This window comes from Arachis hypogaea, chromosome 8 (assembly GCF_003086295.3).
Source record: "Arachis hypogaea cultivar Tifrunner chromosome 8, arahy.Tifrunner.gnm2.J5K5, whole genome shotgun sequence".
NCBI classification, from domain to species: Eukaryota; Viridiplantae; Streptophyta; class Magnoliopsida; order Fabales; family Fabaceae; genus Arachis; species Arachis hypogaea.
In genome coordinates, this window is record NC_092043.1 from 13,510,855 (window position 1) to 13,528,346 (window position 17,492).

The following is a 17,492-nucleotide window of genomic DNA, read 5'->3' on the forward strand; positions in this document are numbered from 1 at the left end:
TTGGACTTCTTCTCCCTGGAGTTAGTTCAGGAGTTATATGGATTTAATTTACGAATAATTCTCCACGTACAAGTGATTTTCAATACAAGTCATACAAATCATTTATATTTACGTCGTTTCACGTTTTTTTTGTGCCTCTTTTTCTTTTTCTTCTTTCTCCGTGCTTCCTCTTCCTCTTCCTCTTCCTCTTCCTCTTCCTCTTCTTCTTCCTTCTGTTTATAAAAAATATGATAAAGCTTTATCTTTTGTTTATAAAAAATAAAATTTCAAACATAATTTACTAAATAAAAATATTTCATAAAATATAAATATCTTGGATTTGCAGATCTACGAACACCATTACTATTTTAAATAAGTAATTTAAAATTCTATCACTAAAATATAAATTAGATAGTTGTTTATTTGAATAAGCTATGGATAAATTTAATTTAATTTAAATTGATTAATAATATATTTTTTTATTGTTTTATTGTTTTATGAGTTTATCTACAAGAAGTCAGGAACAGAGTCTCACGGTGGAAAAGGAGCGCAATGATCTCCTAAATTTTAATTTTTTTTATATAAATTATATATAAAATTTAATTAATTTTTTAAAAATTTTTATTTTAGTTTTATTTTATTATAAAAATTATTTTTTATTTCTCTTTAATATTTCATTTAGTTTTACTTTTGTCTATAAATATAGTTTATAGATAGCTATAAAAATAAAATAATGTGTACAAATTTTAATTTGGTTCCGCTAAGTAGACGATAGAAAATTCAAACAGCGTGAATAATAGATTGGAAATTTGATTCAATAGAGTTAAAAAAAAATTCACCCAAATTATCTAACAAAAAAATTGCATTCAATAATTCAAAATTTTTAACCATTCATTGTATTTGAATTGGAAGAAAACCTGTTATGACGGTAAGAGAATGACAGTGTCAAAACCTTTGCAGCGACATAATGGTTTTGATGCTAATCCTAATGTTTTCAAATTTTAAAATCTGATAATAATATTCAATTAAATTAAAAATCTAATTTTTAATTTCAAATTTACCTTTTTTTTAAATCATTGTTCACTATATCCATTGTTATCCTCTATTCCATTTCCATAAATCACAGATTGACCTGATCAATGATTTGAAATTCCTTTTCAATTTTTTAAAGTTTTAAAGATAATTAATTTTAATTAATAATATACATATTTAACCACATATCATATAAATACTCATGCCATGACAACTAGTCAACTATAAATTAAAATCTTATACGTCCAACGCATTTATAAGGGATTCAATCTTTTCAATGCTTTATTTTGATTAATATTGTCAAGAGTAATAATATTTGACAAGAAAATTAAAAGCGACGAGAATCCGTTTTTCAAAATTTAAATAAATTGAAACACGAGTTTGATTTGATTAGGATTGGGAATTTGACTGGGACTTTTTTGGACTTTCAGTTAATCAAGGTTGACACGGTTAAGACTGAAGAAGAAAAATAAAATTGTAGCCACACACCAAACATAAAAAGGCAAGAGTCTTGCACTCTCTTGCTTGCTAGTGTTCCAAGTCCAAACTCCAAAGGCCATTTCTTTCACTCTCTCATCTCACATATATATACCCCCTCCCACCAACTCTCCCTTTTTCTTCTTCACGCTCTAAACCCTCAAACCTTCTTTCTCTTTCTCTCTCTCTCCATTCTTTCTTCTTATTATTGTTCTCTCAACTTACTTTAATAATGTCTCGCCTTGCTTTCTTCCTCCTTGCCGCCTTACTGGCTACCGTCTGTGTCGGTCAAGCCCCATCACAAGCACCCGCTCACGCTCCACGTGCCACCCCTAAAACCTCTCCGTCTCCCAAGGCTGCTCCTCCCACCGCCACCTCCACCGCTCCTTCACCTCAGCTCGCTTCTCCGCCGGCCTCAGCTCCTACCACCGCCACTCCCCCCGCCGCCTCTCCCACCGCCTCCCCTACCGATTCACCTCCAGCTCCTCCAAACTCTCCCTCCGCCTCTCCCGGCGCCGCCACTGTCCCCACCGCTGCTAACGGCCCCTCCATTGGCCTTCCACCTGCCGCCGGCGCCCCCGGTTCTTCCACTACTAAGAGCGCCGCTCCACTCCGCACAGTCTCCGTCGCCGGATCTGTGGTCGCCGCCGCAGTTATCATGCTTGTGATGTAGATCTGAAACCTTAGCTTCTGTGTATGGTTAGGGCATGGTTCTTGTTAGTGTTACTGTTATTCAGTTCGAGATTATGTTCAGTTCGAGTTAGATACATTATTATTGGACATTAGTTTTTTTTAAATATTTTTTTAGTATTTAATATTTTGATTATGATTTGTGTTTAGTCATGGACGTTGATGACAGTGATATGTTCGAGATCTTCTGTTGTAGGGTTTGAATGATTTGGATAGCTTCATTCACTTTAGACTATCATTATTATTATTATTATTATTAGCATTTTATTCATGGTGGATCGTCGTTATTATATATTATTTTATTATTTACATATCTAATTTAATTTGTGTTTGTTTATGCTACCGATCTGTTCCGATGGTCGCAAATAAAATCCTTCATTATCGGAAGATAGAGCGATGTATTGTTTTTAGTATATAGGAGTGAGTGCGTGCGCGAGACACAGAGGATCTGATCTGAGTAAACAAAGGAAGAGGTAGCAACTAATGAAGAAAGGAAGCAACAAATTCTTGTCGTGTTTTGTGGCTCTGTTAACACGGGCCATCCACAGCTGGCTTTACTAATTTCCTTTTTCCTTTTTCCTTTTTTTTTTAAATTCTGCTCTGCTTTTATTTTCTTATTTATTAATGCAAATTTTTTAGTGAACTTTTTTTAAAGTGTATGAGAGTGTTAATGAATTGGAAAAAAGAAGAGTTGGGCAAAAGGTGGGTCTTGAGATGCTGTTGGACGAAGGGAAAAGGTGGAACAGGTGTCACATGGAAACAACTGTCACGGACGCATGGGAAAAGGTGGAACAGGTGTCACATGGAAACAACTGTCACGGACGCATGTGCTTCGCGACTGATACTAGGATAATATAAATATGAAATGATATGACTATTTTTTGCTCTAAATGGTTATGCCTTTTTTTTTTCTCTATTTATTTGTTGAATTCCAAATGCACTTTACTCTCTTATTGTGTGGGTTGGAGATAGAAATAGCTAACTGCGCAAGTAAGTTAGACCTAGGCACTTAGCCTTGGGAGTTAAAAAAGATACAAAACCAAAGTAATTCTAAAATCAATTATATGGTTTGTCTAATATACACAATTATTATATTCTAGTGTAATTTACTTCTTATTACTTGAATGGATTGATTGGGAAAAATAGTGTATCCTATGTTTTGTAAGCCCGGGTAGAAAATTTTATGTCCCAAGTCCGTGATTAAAATTCCCTTTAAGGTTAGGCATGTACATGTGAGGGTAGTTGGAGTAGGAGAGAGATAAGAGGGGGAATCCTATGCGTGGAATTTGAAGAGCTTATATATAATATATTAGTGTTAATTATTTCGAACTACTTAGATAAATAAAAATAAACAATGCTAGATAATTTTTTTTGGTAAGTAATTAGTCAATAATATTTAAAAATAGTAATTCTTTTTTCATTGATTTAGAAGTGTTAGGTAAAAGAATCATGTTAGATTGCTAAAGTAAAGATATTGTAATGCTGGCTAAAAGTGTTAAGTCAATATAAATGGTTCTTAATTTTTTTATATATAAATTTTATTTTCCTTTTTCCTAAAGACTTTTTGACTTCTTTTTCATGATTATACTTCCGAAACAGAACCATGATCAACTTCTGCGAAATCAATCCATTAGTGGTGATGATGGGAATTGATGTTACCCAACATGAAATTGCAATATGAGCATCCCATCCCTTGGAATTTCAGCCACTTGGCTTGCTTCTTAACCTCATTTTCAAGGCTTGCATAGTTGGTGAGTGGTGACGGTTTCTTTTGTTTTCATTTCTTATTCTTTTCTATGTTGCTGCGTGACATGGTTGTGACTCGTGTTATTTGGTGGATGATTCTCTTAGAATTTCCACAGTTACAAACTCAGAAAAAGAAAAGGAAATAGAAGAGCTTCCAGTTTCTTTGCATGTTGTCTCCCAATAATACAATTTTAAATAAGTCTATCGATTTTACAAAATTTGTACTAGGTTTATCAGTTTTACAATTTAAATCTTGTTAAGATTTTCTGTTTTATATTTTTAATTTATTTTTTCAATTTCACATAAAATCTCGATTTTCTCTACCTAACTTCTAACTAAGATTTGTAGAATTTATTTTCACTTTTTTTTAGCCACACCTTTTAATTAATGGCAAAATTTCATAACTACCAAATCCATCGAAATAATACCCACTGTAAAATTATCAAATACAAATTCTGCATCAGTTAAAATTTAAATAAACTGATATTATATTTTCTTGTAACTTCATCATCCTCCAAATGAGCTGCTATTATATTTAAGAAGACTGTCATGCAAAAGCACTAAAGCTAGGTCGTTACCCGGAAGTAACGCGCCGTATGGCTCGAGTACGGTGTCAAAGCAAGAGCCGCTGCATCGGTGCCCGGATGTAGTGTTAAATGAGCAAGGGTTCTCGCGTTTTCGTGAACGGACGAGGGTAAATAAGCTAGTTCACAAAGGAAAAGGTAAAGGTCGAAGCGACAAAAGGTTGAGATTTGGGACATGGAACATAGGCACTCTAACAGGAAAGTCCATGGAGGTGGTGGACACCATGACAAGGAGGAAGATTAACATTATGTGCCTACAAGAAACGAAATGGGTTGGTGCAAAGGCTAGGGAGTTGGATTCTTCTGGTTTCAAACTTTGGTATACAGGAAAGGTGAAGAATAGGAATGGAGTGGGAATAATTGTGGATAAGCAGTGGAAGAAGGACGTAGTTGATGTCAAGAGGGTGGGAGATCGGATCATCTCTATCAAACTTGTGGTGGAGGGAGGTGCTTTCCATGTGATTAGCGCCTATGCACCGCAAGTGGGTTCGGACGAACAACACAAGATAAGGTTTTGGGAGGATCTAGAGAGTTTGGTTCAAGGCATATCTTTGGGAGATAAGATTTTCTTAGGAGGAGATTTAAATGGCCATGTTGGGAGAGAAGTGACTGGATATGGGAGTATTCACGGAGGCCATGGTTTCGAGGTGATCAATGCCGAGGGTAAAACTATTTTGGACTTTTCCTCAACTTTTGATCTTCTCATCGCAAATACATGTTTTAAAAAGAGAGACGAACATCTTATAACCTATAAGAGTGGCATGACAAGCTCTCAAATCGACTTCTTCTTGTTGAGGAGAGTCGACCGGAAATTTTGCATTAACTGTAAAATTATCCCGGGAGAGAGTTTGACAACACAACATAGGGTGCTCGTCATGGATTTTCGCGTTGAGCAAAAGTTGAGGAAAAGACATCATACGAAGAACCCAAGGACGAGGTGGTGGCGGATGAAAGGTGAGGAACAAAGAAGCTTCCTAAGACGGGTAGGAGAAGAGGCAAAGTGGAATGGGAATGGAAGCGCGGAAGAAATGTGGAGGGAGATGGCAGAAGTTATTAGAAGAACAGCAAAAGAAAGTTTTGGTGAATCTAAAGGAATAGGACCAAGAGACAAGGAGTCCTGGTGGTGGAATGCGAGTATACAAGAAAAGATAAAGATAAAAAGAGAATGCTTTAAAAAGTGGTCTTTATGCCGCAATGCAGATAACTGGAAAAAATATAAGGCGGCTAAGAAAGAGACAAAAGTGGCTGTAAGTGAAGCAAGAACAAGAGCATATGAGGGTCTCTACCAGTCTTTAGGCACGAAAGAAGGAGAAAAAGGTATATATAGAATTGCAAAGAGCCGGGAAAGAAGAACGAGAGATTTAGATCAGGTTAAGTGCATAAAGGATAAGGATGGAGAGGTGTTGGCTCAAGAGGAGAAGATTAATGAAAGGTGGAAGAGCTACTTCTACGAGTTATTTAATGAGGGACAGAAGACTCTTTCGAGCCTTGGTCGATTATGCACAAGCGAAGAAGATCAAAACTTTGACTACTATCGAAGGATTCGAGACTTCGAGGTAAAATAGGCTCTAAAGCAGATGAAAAATGGCAGGGCAGTAGGACCTGATAATATCCCGATTGAGGTTTGGAAGGGTCTTGAAGGAAAAGGCATCAACTGGTTAACCAAGCTTTTTAATGAGATTTTAAGGTCAAAGAAGATGCCTGATGAGTGGAGAAAGAGCACCTTGGTACCTATCTACAAGAATAAGGGGGATATACAAAGTTGCGGAAATTATAGAGGGATTAAGCTTATGAGTCATACTATGAAGTTATGGGAAAGGGTGATAGAACGGAGGTTGAGAAAAGAGACACAAGTAACAGAGAACCAATTTGGATTTATGCCAGGCAGATCTACCACTGAAGCGATATACCTATTAAGAAGGATGATGGAGAGGTATCGTAGTAATAAAAGGGATCTACACATGGTGTTTATTGATTTGGAAAAAGCGTATGATAGGGTACCAAGGGAGGTCTTATGGAAGGTTTTAGAAAAGAGGAGAGTAAGGATCGCATATATTCGGGCAATTAAAGACATGTATGATGGGGCCACAACTAGTGTGAAGACTCAAGGTGGTGTGACAGAGGAATTTCCTATTGGTATAGGATTACACCAGGGATCATCCTTAAGTCAATACCTTTTCACATTAGTCTTGGAAGTACTCACAGAGCACATCCAAGAGCCTGTGCCATGGTGCATGCTTTTTGCCGATGATATCGTCCTTATGGGAGAGTCAAGGGAAGACCTAAATAAGAAGTTGGAGTTATGGAGAGAAGCTCTAGAAGTGTATGGTCTGCGCATAAGCCGTAGCAAGACGGAATATATGGAATGTAAGTTCAGTCTGAGAAGGGAAAACTCCAATATAGAGGTGAAAATTGGAGAGAACACCCTACGAAAAGTTAAAAGTTTTAAGTATCTCGGGTACATCATACAGGATAATGGAGAGATTGAACATGATGTAAATCATAGGATCCAAGCAGGTTGGTCAAAATGGCGGAGTGCATCTGGTTTTATATGCGACAAAAAAGTACCTTTAAAACTTAAAGGTAAATTCTATCGCTCCGCTATAAGACCGGCGATGCTGTATGGTACGGAGTGTTGGGCGGCTAAAGGGGAGCATGAACATAAGCTGAGTGTGGCAGAGATGAAGATGTTGAGATGGATGAGTGGTCATACGCGATTGGATAAAATAAGGAATGAAGATATAAGGGAGAGAGTTGGAGTAGCACCCATTGTGGAAAAGATGGTTGAATCGCGTCTCAGGTGGTTTGGACATGTGAGAAGAAGACCGATAGAACATCCAGTCAGGAGGGTGGATGAGATGGAAGATGGACAAAGGGCGAAAGGCAGAGGAAGACCTAAGAAGACCATCCATGAGGTGGTCAGACGAGATCTACATGTAAACGGTCTCACTGTAGACATGATACATGACAGAGCACAATGGCGTCGTTTGATTCATGTAGCCGACCCCACTTAGTGGGACAAGGCTTTGTTGTTGTTGTTGTTTGTTGTCATGCAAAAGCAGGGCAATCAAGGAATCTAATTTAATTTTAACTATATAGTATAGATTAAAATTTGAGTATGCAAATAAATACACTATCAACTTATTAAGGAGGAAATCTGCATTCAAAGACAATTAGGATTATCTAATAAGTGTTTAAACTAACAGGTCAACATGAATAGCTAGATACCCAAATTGGAAAATAATGTCATCTAAAATGTTAGGTAATGCTTATAAGATAAGAATTTATATATAATAAATAATAGTACTAACTACTAAGGAGTAGTAATGTTCAATATACTAAACCAAACTATAAACAAGACTTCCTACTAACAAGAACCTGAATAGATCACAATATACTCAGAGAATTAAACCAGAATAGATCAAACAAAAAACAGAATAACAATGATAACACAAGAAAACAAGAAAGTAACCATGGAAAGCACTGCCTCTGACCTGGCTATAAATCTCTAAGCACTCACAAACTCATACCATATTCAAAACACAGCATGAGATCAAAGAAACAATCAACACAACAATTGGAGTGACCCTACTCACTGAAGAAGATGCATTGGATTTTGGTGTGGCTGTTGTTGAGGAAGGTGGTGAACCCTTTCCAGAAGAAGAAGGAGTAGTAGTGGATGATGATGATTTTCCATCCTTGACAGTAACTGCAAGCTTCATTCCACCAGAACAGTGTCCAGGAACACTACAAATGAAGTAATGTGTGCCTGAAGTCTTGAGAGGTATGGTGGTGGCGCCACTGCTATCTGTGCTAATGGAATTCCCTGTGCTGCATGATTTGTAGTCGCTTTCTTTCACCTCGTCCACCGTGTGCCCGGATCCGTAGTTAAAAACTATCCCATATCAACAAAATATTCATCAATATTATTATTAGCATTGTCTGATCATATCTTACTAATGTCGAATTCACCTAAACTTTTGTTAATTAAAAAAAAAAATTATGCTTCAATATTGAAATTAAGGGACAAATTTCTCAAAAGAAAACTATAGAGACATAAATTATACAAAAGCAAGTAAAATGTGTTTAATTATCTCTAAATAGTTGCTCAATTACAAACAAAAACAAAAGGACTTTTCTAGTTTTCTCCATAGTTCTTAGTTTCTTACCAAGGCTATCACCAACTACAAAGTTCTTGCCACTAGCCCAAGTGCTATAATCACCACCAGTGGCCCAACCTGAGGTATCTCCTACAGTGTAAACAGTTGCAATGGTTGGCAAGGCCATGTTCATTGCTAGCAAGAGTGCCAAAACCAATGCTTTAGAGAAAACCATTTTGAAGAGAAAGAAAAAATGAGAAGGGAAGGAAAAGTAAGGAAAACAGATTAAAGAGTTATGCTTTGGTTTTGATAATGCAATTTGGGAAATGGGGTTTGGCTTTATATATAATTTTGGAAAAGGAAATTGGAGTTGTTAGAGTTTGGTCCCATTTTGTTCTGTTCTTGCATGAAGATGGCTTGAGTTACACTTCATACCTAATCACCAGAAAAAAAAAGTGGGGTCTTTTCACTTTTGTGTTCTTTCCTACTCCAAATTATTTGATGAGGTGAAAAGAGTAGTGGTTGATGGAATTATTATATTGAAAATTACAATGCCGTTGACAAAATATGCCAATTAGACTTCACTTTTAATTAACAGCTTAAGTAAGAGTGTAAGACGATGGGTGCTATAATGAACTGTTAATGATGAAAACTGAAGGGAATGTCAGTTTTATATCCCTCTCATTTCGCTGCCTAATATTCAATTCTATTGTCTTTTGTTTTATGGAAACATATGAAAAAAAATTATGCTAGTACATTTTTTTAAATTCTCTTACTATTAGATTAGATAACATATGAGAAGTTTAGATTTGATGTTTGAAAATAACAAATTCTTGTATAAATATAAAATAATAAAAGTAGTATTTAAAATAGACATAAAAAAATATGCGACTTGTAAAATCTTAAACCTAGACAAAAACGAGTTTCTCTTAAATAAAGTGATAATCATGTTTTGCTATAATTACATCGAAATCATGTTTTGTTCACATATAAAAGTTACTTGGCTAAGAAAAAATAAGTCTAAATAATACAACTTAAAACACATGTTTCTAATTGTGAGACTATTCTATCCGATTATATAGTTGGAAAGGGTATGTATTGGGGTCCCTCAATATCATGCATAATTGCATAACATGAATCATGATCATGAAGAATGATTACTTAGAACCTACTCATTGTGGTGCATATAGGAAAGTAGCTCTTAATAGAAAATATTGAATCCTTTACCATGAATCAACGACTTCCCAAATAATATTTGCCGTGCCATAGTGGATTAGTGGTTTAACTCATAATTAGCTAAACATTGTCATGTGCATGAAGGATATAATTGCGTAGTTCTTCGTTATTATCCTTAAAATATGCATTAATCTTCTTTTGAACATGTACTTCCTTCCCTTGATGTGAACCATTTTGAGGAAAAGAAAAAAATCATAAAACTAGTAATCACATTATGAGTAAAATAATATATATTTACGGAACAAAATACAAATATAACAATATTTATGAGAAAGACCGAGGAAGTGCAGAGAAGGTTCGAGTCTCATTTGGCAAAAGCTTAGTCCTTTTCTAAGATCCCTTTAGAGGTAAGTAAATAGAAGACAGCAGAGAAAAAATGTGGCTAACGCGGCAATTTTCCTTGGAGTTTAGGGAAAAATGTGACATACGAAATATTTGATCCTAACTGCATACCAAACACAATAACACGATTGAAACAACCAGCCCAGGCTTCATCTTGTTCATTAAAAAGCATATATATTATATCATTCCATTTGTGTAACGGAGAATAAAGTTGATATTGTTGAGGTTGTTGGGTCCCCTGCTTTCTGGCCAACTACTACAGTGGTTCTAGAATCTAGATGTATGTCATGGGAACAGCCATCAGTCAAGGAAACAATGCTTGAATAGAAGCATAACATTTCATAGCCCCAAATTAAATTAAGCTTAGGTTAAAACCAATTTCACATATAACATGGTTTTTGCATATACTAGAGTGAAGTTGCTAGCAGATCAATGTCTTAGATTGTTTCCCAACCACCCAGAATCCCCAAAACGATTAGGCTACGACTTATGAAGGAAAAGAAGATATATTTCATCCCTTGTGTCACTTTTGCAGAGTGTATACCATGTTATTACTAATTTTGTAAATTTTAATGCATAACATATAATGGATGGTACCGGAAAGCAATCATAATTAAAGGTTAAATATAATGCACTTGCAACCAGAAAAGGTTTTAAGTAACTGAATAACATAATACTACAAATAATAGCTTTTACAACTATGCTGAAGAGCACAAAATGCACAAGAAACTTCGAGTGCGATTCTTCACGAAGAAGCAATACATAATTATTAATTAGACACATTGACATCTCAATGTAGAAGGGGATGCATTAGCAGCAAGCCACAGAACACACCTATGTACTTATTTATATATTGAGCATGTCAATCTACATTTATGTTCTGAGTTTTTGTCTTCCCCTTCTTTAAATAGTCTTCTTCTAGACGGCATTCATAACCAAAAGAATGGATGCATTGCAAAATGTATCACTAATACTGATATGTTTGTTGCTGTTTGAAGGTATATTAGCATTCCAACAAATGTTTACATCGGGCAATGAAGATATCTTGATTCGACAGAGAAGCAAATGACTCGTTCATTTACGACGATAATCCATTCTTGAATATGTTTACACCTCTTGGTTTCTTGTATCCCTTGAACCTCTAGTCTATAAAGGTGTAAGTAAACCACTTGTAAACGACTTTAAATCAATCAAGATTTAGCATGAGCTGAAAGAATGAGCAAACAAGGGAATACCAGCACTCACAATATTGATATCTAGCAGGGAAACCATGGTATCAATCAGCCTTGTCAGCTTCTTCACCATTCAACTCAGAAGCCGTATCTTCAGATGTTTCACTCTCCTTTGCTCGTTCTTTAACAAATTGCCTACCACGAGCTACCCTGATTGGTCTTCCCATAAAGATCTGCATAAGAACAAATATTTCCCACAACACTCCAATTAAAACGGGTTCAAGAATCAAGACAATAACTAAAAAAAATCACAAGAATGAGCACTACCAATATTCATGAATCCTAATTCAAGTAAATAAAGTGAAGTACAAAACCTTGAGAGTTACCTTTCCTTGGAACTCATTAAGTGCTGAATCAGCTTGTTTCTTGGATTTGAAGGCCACAAAACCATAGCCAGATGACCTTCTAGGGTTATCATGAAATATAACTGCTGCAGAAACAATGCTACCACTTCCATCATCAAAAAATTCCTTGAGATCTTTAGACCTTGCTTCATAATGCAAGTTTGCAACAAACAAGTTAAATGTCACAGGCTTTGGTTTCACGGGTGGTGGAGTTTTCTTCTTTTTTATATGAGCGTAATTGAGTTTTAATATCCGGCCATCAAACTCCTACACAGTAATCAGAGAAAATAAACGTACATCAAGTCAAGGTCTCTTAAAAGATAAAACAACAAATGCAAATTCTAAAGTAAATTCAATGACTAAACATAAACTATGTTCATTGAAGAACTCCCTGCTCATACCAAAGTGTTTGTAAGTTTTGGACATTGGTTTTAGAGGGAAAGGAAAGGGAAGGGAAGGGATTGGAGTGTAGATGAACTAGACTAAACACCTGAAGCCCTTCCAATCTCTTTCTTCCCCTCCTTCAATCTTCATAACCAACAAACACCCGCTGCAAGTCATTTAGTTATCTTATCCCACCAAAACTAAATGAGTAGTGATACCTATGAAGCACGGACATGAGACACGACACAACGGGACACACGGTCGTGCTAATGTCAATTTTTGTTAAACAGAAGGACGTGTGTGTGTATAGAATTTTTTATATAGATTATAATATGTTGATATTTTATTGATACTAAATTGCAAACCTTTTTTTAATGTTTTTAACTTTTTTTAATTATATAAAGCATTTTAGATAATTTTTTTGGCTATATGAATACTTATGTTTCTTTAACTTACCACTCCATAACCATAATAACCCTCTGATGATAAGCACAAATGAGTTTCATAATAATTAGCCACACAAACATTTCTGTATCTGAAATTGTTCATCCAAATCATAGGTTACACGAAATGAACTGTATCTAACTCTGGTTCATGGAAAAAACATTACCAAACCAAACAATAAAAATTTGAAAAGAGAAGAGTGTAAAGGGCATAGTAGCTGCTTACATACGATTCGAGATTCTGGAGAGCGGCACGAGCCTCTTCTGGTGAACTCATTTCCACAAATGCCAAACCCCTGTTCTTCGTCTTGTTATACATTGAGAGCTTAAACAACACAACGCATAAAAATAAGCATAAAACACCATCACACCCTAAATAGAGAAAAGGGAGAAGAAATCAAACCTCAACTTGGAGCACTTTTCCATATCTCTCGAACAAAGAACGAATGTCTTCAGGGGTGCTTGTCCATGGCACGTTCTGGGCGAGCAACCTAGTCTGGGAAACCTCTTGCTCTGCATGTTCGTCGGTGGAGACACTAGGTGCTGCTTCAGCCTGAGCCTGAGCCTGTTGGGAAAATCTGAGAGTGAAATTAGGGTTTTGTTTGGTTGTGAGGAGTGTTGGGGTGTGATAAGGAAGTGATAATTGCAGGGATTGAAAGGAAGAGAATGGAATGATGGTGGTGATGGAATGGTTGTGAATGTTGGAGAATGATGAGAAAGAATGGTTGTGCGTAGAGAGGTGCGTGGTTGAAGGAATGCAAAGACTAGAGAGTAGCGCCATTACTACTACTCGCTCAGCAATTCCAGGGAAACTGGAAAGATAAGGGGTTTTACAGTGCAATATATTCATATTTGATTAAATTATTTACGGTAATGTAAAAATTATTTTATTTTATTTAATATTTATAATTTTATGTATAAATGATTTTAATAACAATTACAAAATCTAAAATAAAATTTTATATTATTGAATTATTTTTTTGTTATCTTTTATTTTTTCGAATTCTTTAATACCGTATATCTTATATATCATTATTATGAATGACCTCATTTAAATATGTATGTATACATATACCAGTATGAAAATATAAATATTTTAACACGGGTATATTATTCAAAAAAAAATATTTGAAGATAAAAATAATGAAAAAGATTTTTTTGTTGTAGAATAAATAAAGAAGATATATAAAATAAAGAAGCGTAAATAGAAGACTTTAGTATTAATATAATTAGTTTAATAAAAATGATTCATATATTTATTAATATATGCAGAAACCAAGAAAGAGAGAGAAACTGTTACTAGTGTATAAAGAGAGAGAAGAGTATTTTATTACTTTTGTGTGTATATTATTTGTGACTATGCCTCCTATTTATAATTGTATAAGATTAGCTTTTTCAAACCTTGAAAAGGATGACGATCTACATTAAAAATTTGTATTATCCAAGCACTTTTAATTGGATAAAGGGTTGGTGGGGTCATCCATATTGTAACACTTCCCTTTGGATAACCATTATGAATATGTCTCATTAAAATCTTACTAAAGAAAATCCAATGAAAAAAAAAACTTTAGTGAAGGAAAAAGAGTACAATATTCTTTATGATGGAAACTGCCTCATTGAAAATCTTGTCAAGAAAAACCCAATGAAAAAAAACGTGATTAAGAAAAAAAGAGTACAGTCTCTCCTTCTTGTTGACATCATTTAATATCTCGAAATCGACGCATCCCAATATAATGTACCAGTTTTTCAACGGATAATTTTGGGAGTGACTTTGTAAACAAATCTTCCAGATTGTCACTTGAGCGAATCTGTTGGACATCAATTGTGCCTTGATTTGAAGATCATGAGTGAAGAAGAATTTGGGAGAAATATAATTTGTTCTATCACCTTTGCTGTATCCACCCTTAAGTTGGGCAATGCATGTTTTATTATCCTCAAACAAGACAGTTGGAGCTATCTTATGATCAATCAGTTCACATGATAACAAAATATATTAGATCAAACTCCTAAGCCAAAAACACTCGCAACTTGCTTCATGTATTGCTAGTATTTCAGCATGATTAGAGGAGGTTGCCGTTATCATCTGTTTCGTGGATCTCTATGATATAGCTGTACCACCATATATGAATAGGTATCCTGTTTGAGATTTCCTTTTGTGTGGATCAGACAAGTATCCAGCATCTGCTTAGCCAACTAGTGGTGACTTGGATCCATATGGATAAAACAATCCCATGTTAACCGTTCCATGAAAATATCGAAAGATTTGTTTGATTCCACTCTAATGTCTTCTGGTTAGAGAGGAACTATATCTTGCTAGTAAATTCACAGCAAATGATATATCGGGTCGTGTATTATTAGCAAGATACATTAGCGTTCCAATGACACTAAAATATGGTACTTCATGACTAAGGATATCTTCATTTTCTTTCTCAGGATGAAATTGATCATTTTCCACATCTAAAGATCTTACGATCATTGGGATACTTAAGGGATGTAACTTATTCATATAAAATCATTTCAAAATCTTTTCTGTGTATGTTGTTTGATGAATAAAGATACCTTTTTTATATGCTCGATCTGCAAGCCGAGACAAAATTTAGTCTTTCCAAGATCTTTCATCTCAAACTCTTCTTTTAGAGTTTTTATAATTGCTGGAATCTCTTCAGGAGTTCCAATGATATTTAAATCATCAACATACATAGCAATTATAATGAATCCAAATGCAGATTTCTTTATGAACACACATGAACAGATATCATCATTTTTGAATCCATTTTTTGTCAAATACTTAGTAAAACGATTATACCACATTTGTCTAGATTGCTTTAGACTATATAAAGATCTTTGCAATTTGACTGAGTATAACCCCTGCAAATATTCATTGGACGATTTAGATATTTTTAGTCCTTCAAAGACTTTCATATAGATATCACGATCTAATGAGCCGTATAAGTATACTGTTACAACATTCATTAAATGCATATGTAGTTTATGATATGTAGATAAACTGACCAAATAACGCAATGTTATTGCATCCACTACAAGAAAATATATTTCTTCATAATCTATACCGGGCCTTTGTGAAAAATCTTGTGCTACAAGTCGAGCTTTGTAGCGTACAACTTCATTTTTCTCATTTCGTTTTCTCACAAATACCCATCGGTATCCAACAGGTTTTACATCTTCTGGTGTACGGACTATAGGTCCAAAGACTTCATGTTTTGCAAGTGAGTCTAATTCAGCCTTCATGGCTTCTTTCCATTTTGGCCAATAATTCCTTTGTTGACATTCTTCGACTGATCTTGGCTCAAGATCCTTACTTTCATGCATGATATTTAATGCCACATTATATGCAAATATTTTGTTGAAAATTGTCTTATTTTGGTTCCATTTCTCTCCTGTAAAGACATAATTTATCGAGATCTCGTCATTTTCACAATTTTCAGGTACCTGAACGTCTTCTAGCGTTAAAATTATATCAGAATTTTGGACAACTACAAGTGTTTTTACTATGTCATTTTCAACAGGAATAATATTTACCTCTTTTCTTTTTCGAGAATTTTTGTCTTTGAAAGCGACAGGCCTACCATGCTTCTGGCATGAATTTGCTTCGGTGGCAATTTATCCGGCTGGGACATCAACTCAAATCGGAGAATTTTCGGCTGGTATATAGGATTTAATTATCCTCTTTGTATCAAAAAATGTATCAGGCAATTCATTTGCTATTCTTCGTAAATGCATAATCTTTTGAACTTCTAGTTCACATTGCCCTGATCGAGGATCTAAATGCATTAAGGATGATGCATTCCAATTAAGTTCCTTTTCAGGAAGCTTATTCTCTCCTTCTAATGTTTGAAATTTTGAATCAAAATGACAATTCGCAAATTAGGATTTAAATACATCTCCAGTTTGTATCTCAAGATACCTCACTATAGAGGGAGAAGGTGGTACAATGGGAAGATATATCGCACACCTAAATATTCTTAAATGGGAAACATTTGGTTGCTGGCCAAAAGCTAATTGCATAGGAGAGAACTGATGGTAACTCGTTGGCCTCAAACGAATAAGTGATGCGGCATGTAAAATAGCATGCCCTCAAACTGAGGTTGAGAGTTTTGTTCTCATAAGTAAGGGTCTAGCAATCAATTAGAGGCGTTTAATAAGTGATTCTGCTAACCCATTTTGTGTGTGAACATAATCTACTGGATGTTCAACACTTATTCCATTAGCCATACAATAAGCATCAAATGCTTGGGAAGTAAATTCACCAGCATTATCAAGACGAATTGCTTTGATTGGATTTTTTAAAAATTGTGCTTTTAATTGAATAATTTTAGCCAGTAATCTCGCAAACGCCAGGTTGCGAGAAGACAATAAGCACACATGTGACCATCTCGAAGATGCGTCTATTAGCACCATAAAATATCTAAAAGATCCACATGGTAGATGAATAGGTCCACATATATCGCCTTGAATCCTTTTTAGGAATTTAGGGGACTCAAATCCAATCTTTATTGGTGATGGCCTTAAAATTAACTTTCCCTGAAAACATGTAGCACAACAAAATTCACTAGTTTTAAGAATCTTCTGGTTCTTTAGTGAATGTCCATGGGAGTTTTCAATAATTTTTCACATCATGATAGTTTCCAAATGACCCAATCGATCATGCCAAGTTATGAATTTATTTGGGCTAGTAAACTTCTAGTTTACAATGGTATGTGATTCAATTGCACTAATCTTGGTATAATATAACTCAGATGAAAGTGAGGATTACTTTTCTAATATAACCTTTTTATTTAAATCATGAGTTGTGATACATAAGTACTCATGATTTTTCTCATTCATTGTCTCAACATGATATTTATTTTGGCGAATATCTTTGAAATTCAATAAGTTCTTCAGA

At 35.0% G+C, this 17,492-nt stretch overlaps 2 protein-coding genes across 4 annotated transcripts; both read right to left on the reverse strand.

Moving 5' to 3' along the window:
• Positions 1-61: 61 nt before the first annotated feature.
• LOC112706203 (blue copper protein) lies at positions 62-9,016 on the reverse strand. Of its 2 annotated transcripts, XM_072200728.1 has the most exons (3): positions 8,678-8,947; positions 8,105-8,403; positions 62-212 (listed from the first exon to the last, which is right to left on the reverse strand). In XM_072200728.1, exons 1-3 carry the CDS (start codon positions 8,841-8,843, stop codon positions 99-101), a joined length of 579 nt encoding a protein of 192 aa, XP_072056829.1. In that variant the 5' UTR covers positions 8,844-8,947; the 3' UTR covers positions 62-98. The 2 variants fall into 2 exon arrangements, with proteins under 2 accessions (XP_072056829.1, XP_025613163.1); XM_025757378.3 differs by lacking the exon at positions 62-212 and having other exon boundaries at positions 7,772-8,403; positions 8,678-9,016.
• Positions 9,017-10,835: 1,819 nt separating this feature from the next.
• LOC112706204 (28 kDa ribonucleoprotein, chloroplastic) lies at positions 10,836-13,453 on the reverse strand. 2 transcript variants are annotated; one of them, XM_025757380.3, is made up of 5 exons: positions 12,993-13,453; positions 12,816-12,914; positions 11,745-12,029; positions 11,432-11,591; positions 10,836-11,332 (listed from the first exon to the last, which is right to left on the reverse strand). In XM_025757380.3, exons 1-4 carry the CDS (start codon positions 13,437-13,439, stop codon positions 11,463-11,465), a joined length of 960 nt encoding a protein of 319 aa, XP_025613165.2. In that variant the 5' UTR covers positions 13,440-13,453; the 3' UTR covers positions 10,836-11,332; positions 11,432-11,462. The 2 variants fall into 2 exon arrangements, with proteins under 2 accessions (XP_025613165.2, XP_025613166.1); XM_025757381.3 differs by having other exon boundaries at positions 11,422-11,591; positions 12,993-13,427.
• Between the last annotated feature and the right edge of the window lie 4,039 nt (positions 13,454-17,492).

Excerpts from the sequence above, each read along its gene's own strand:
- LOC112706203 (XM_072200728.1), bottom strand. The coding sequence starts at position 8,843 with ATGGTTTTCTCTAAAGCATTGGTTTTGGCACTCTTGCTAGCAATGAAC. Across the intron at positions 8,404-8,677 it reads TGTAGTTGGTGATAGCCTTG|TTTTTAACTACGGATCCGGG; the intron begins GTAAGAAACTAA and ends GATATGGGATAG. Across the intron at positions 213-8,104 it reads AATCCAATGCATCTTCTTCA|AAGGAAGAAGAAGAGGAAGA; the intron begins GTGAGTAGGGTC and ends TTTTATAAACAG.
- LOC112706204 (XM_025757380.3), bottom strand. The coding sequence starts at position 13,439 with ATGAATATATTGCACTGTAAAACCCCTTATCTTTCCAGTTTCCCTGGA. Across the intron at positions 12,915-12,992 it reads GAAAAGTGCTCCAAGTTGAG|CTCTCAATGTATAACAAGAC; the intron begins GTTTGATTTCTT and ends GTGTTGTTTAAG. Across the intron at positions 11,592-11,744 it reads TTAATGAGTTCCAAGGAAAG|ATCTTTATGGGAAGACCAAT; the intron begins GTAACTCTCAAG and ends GTTCTTATGCAG.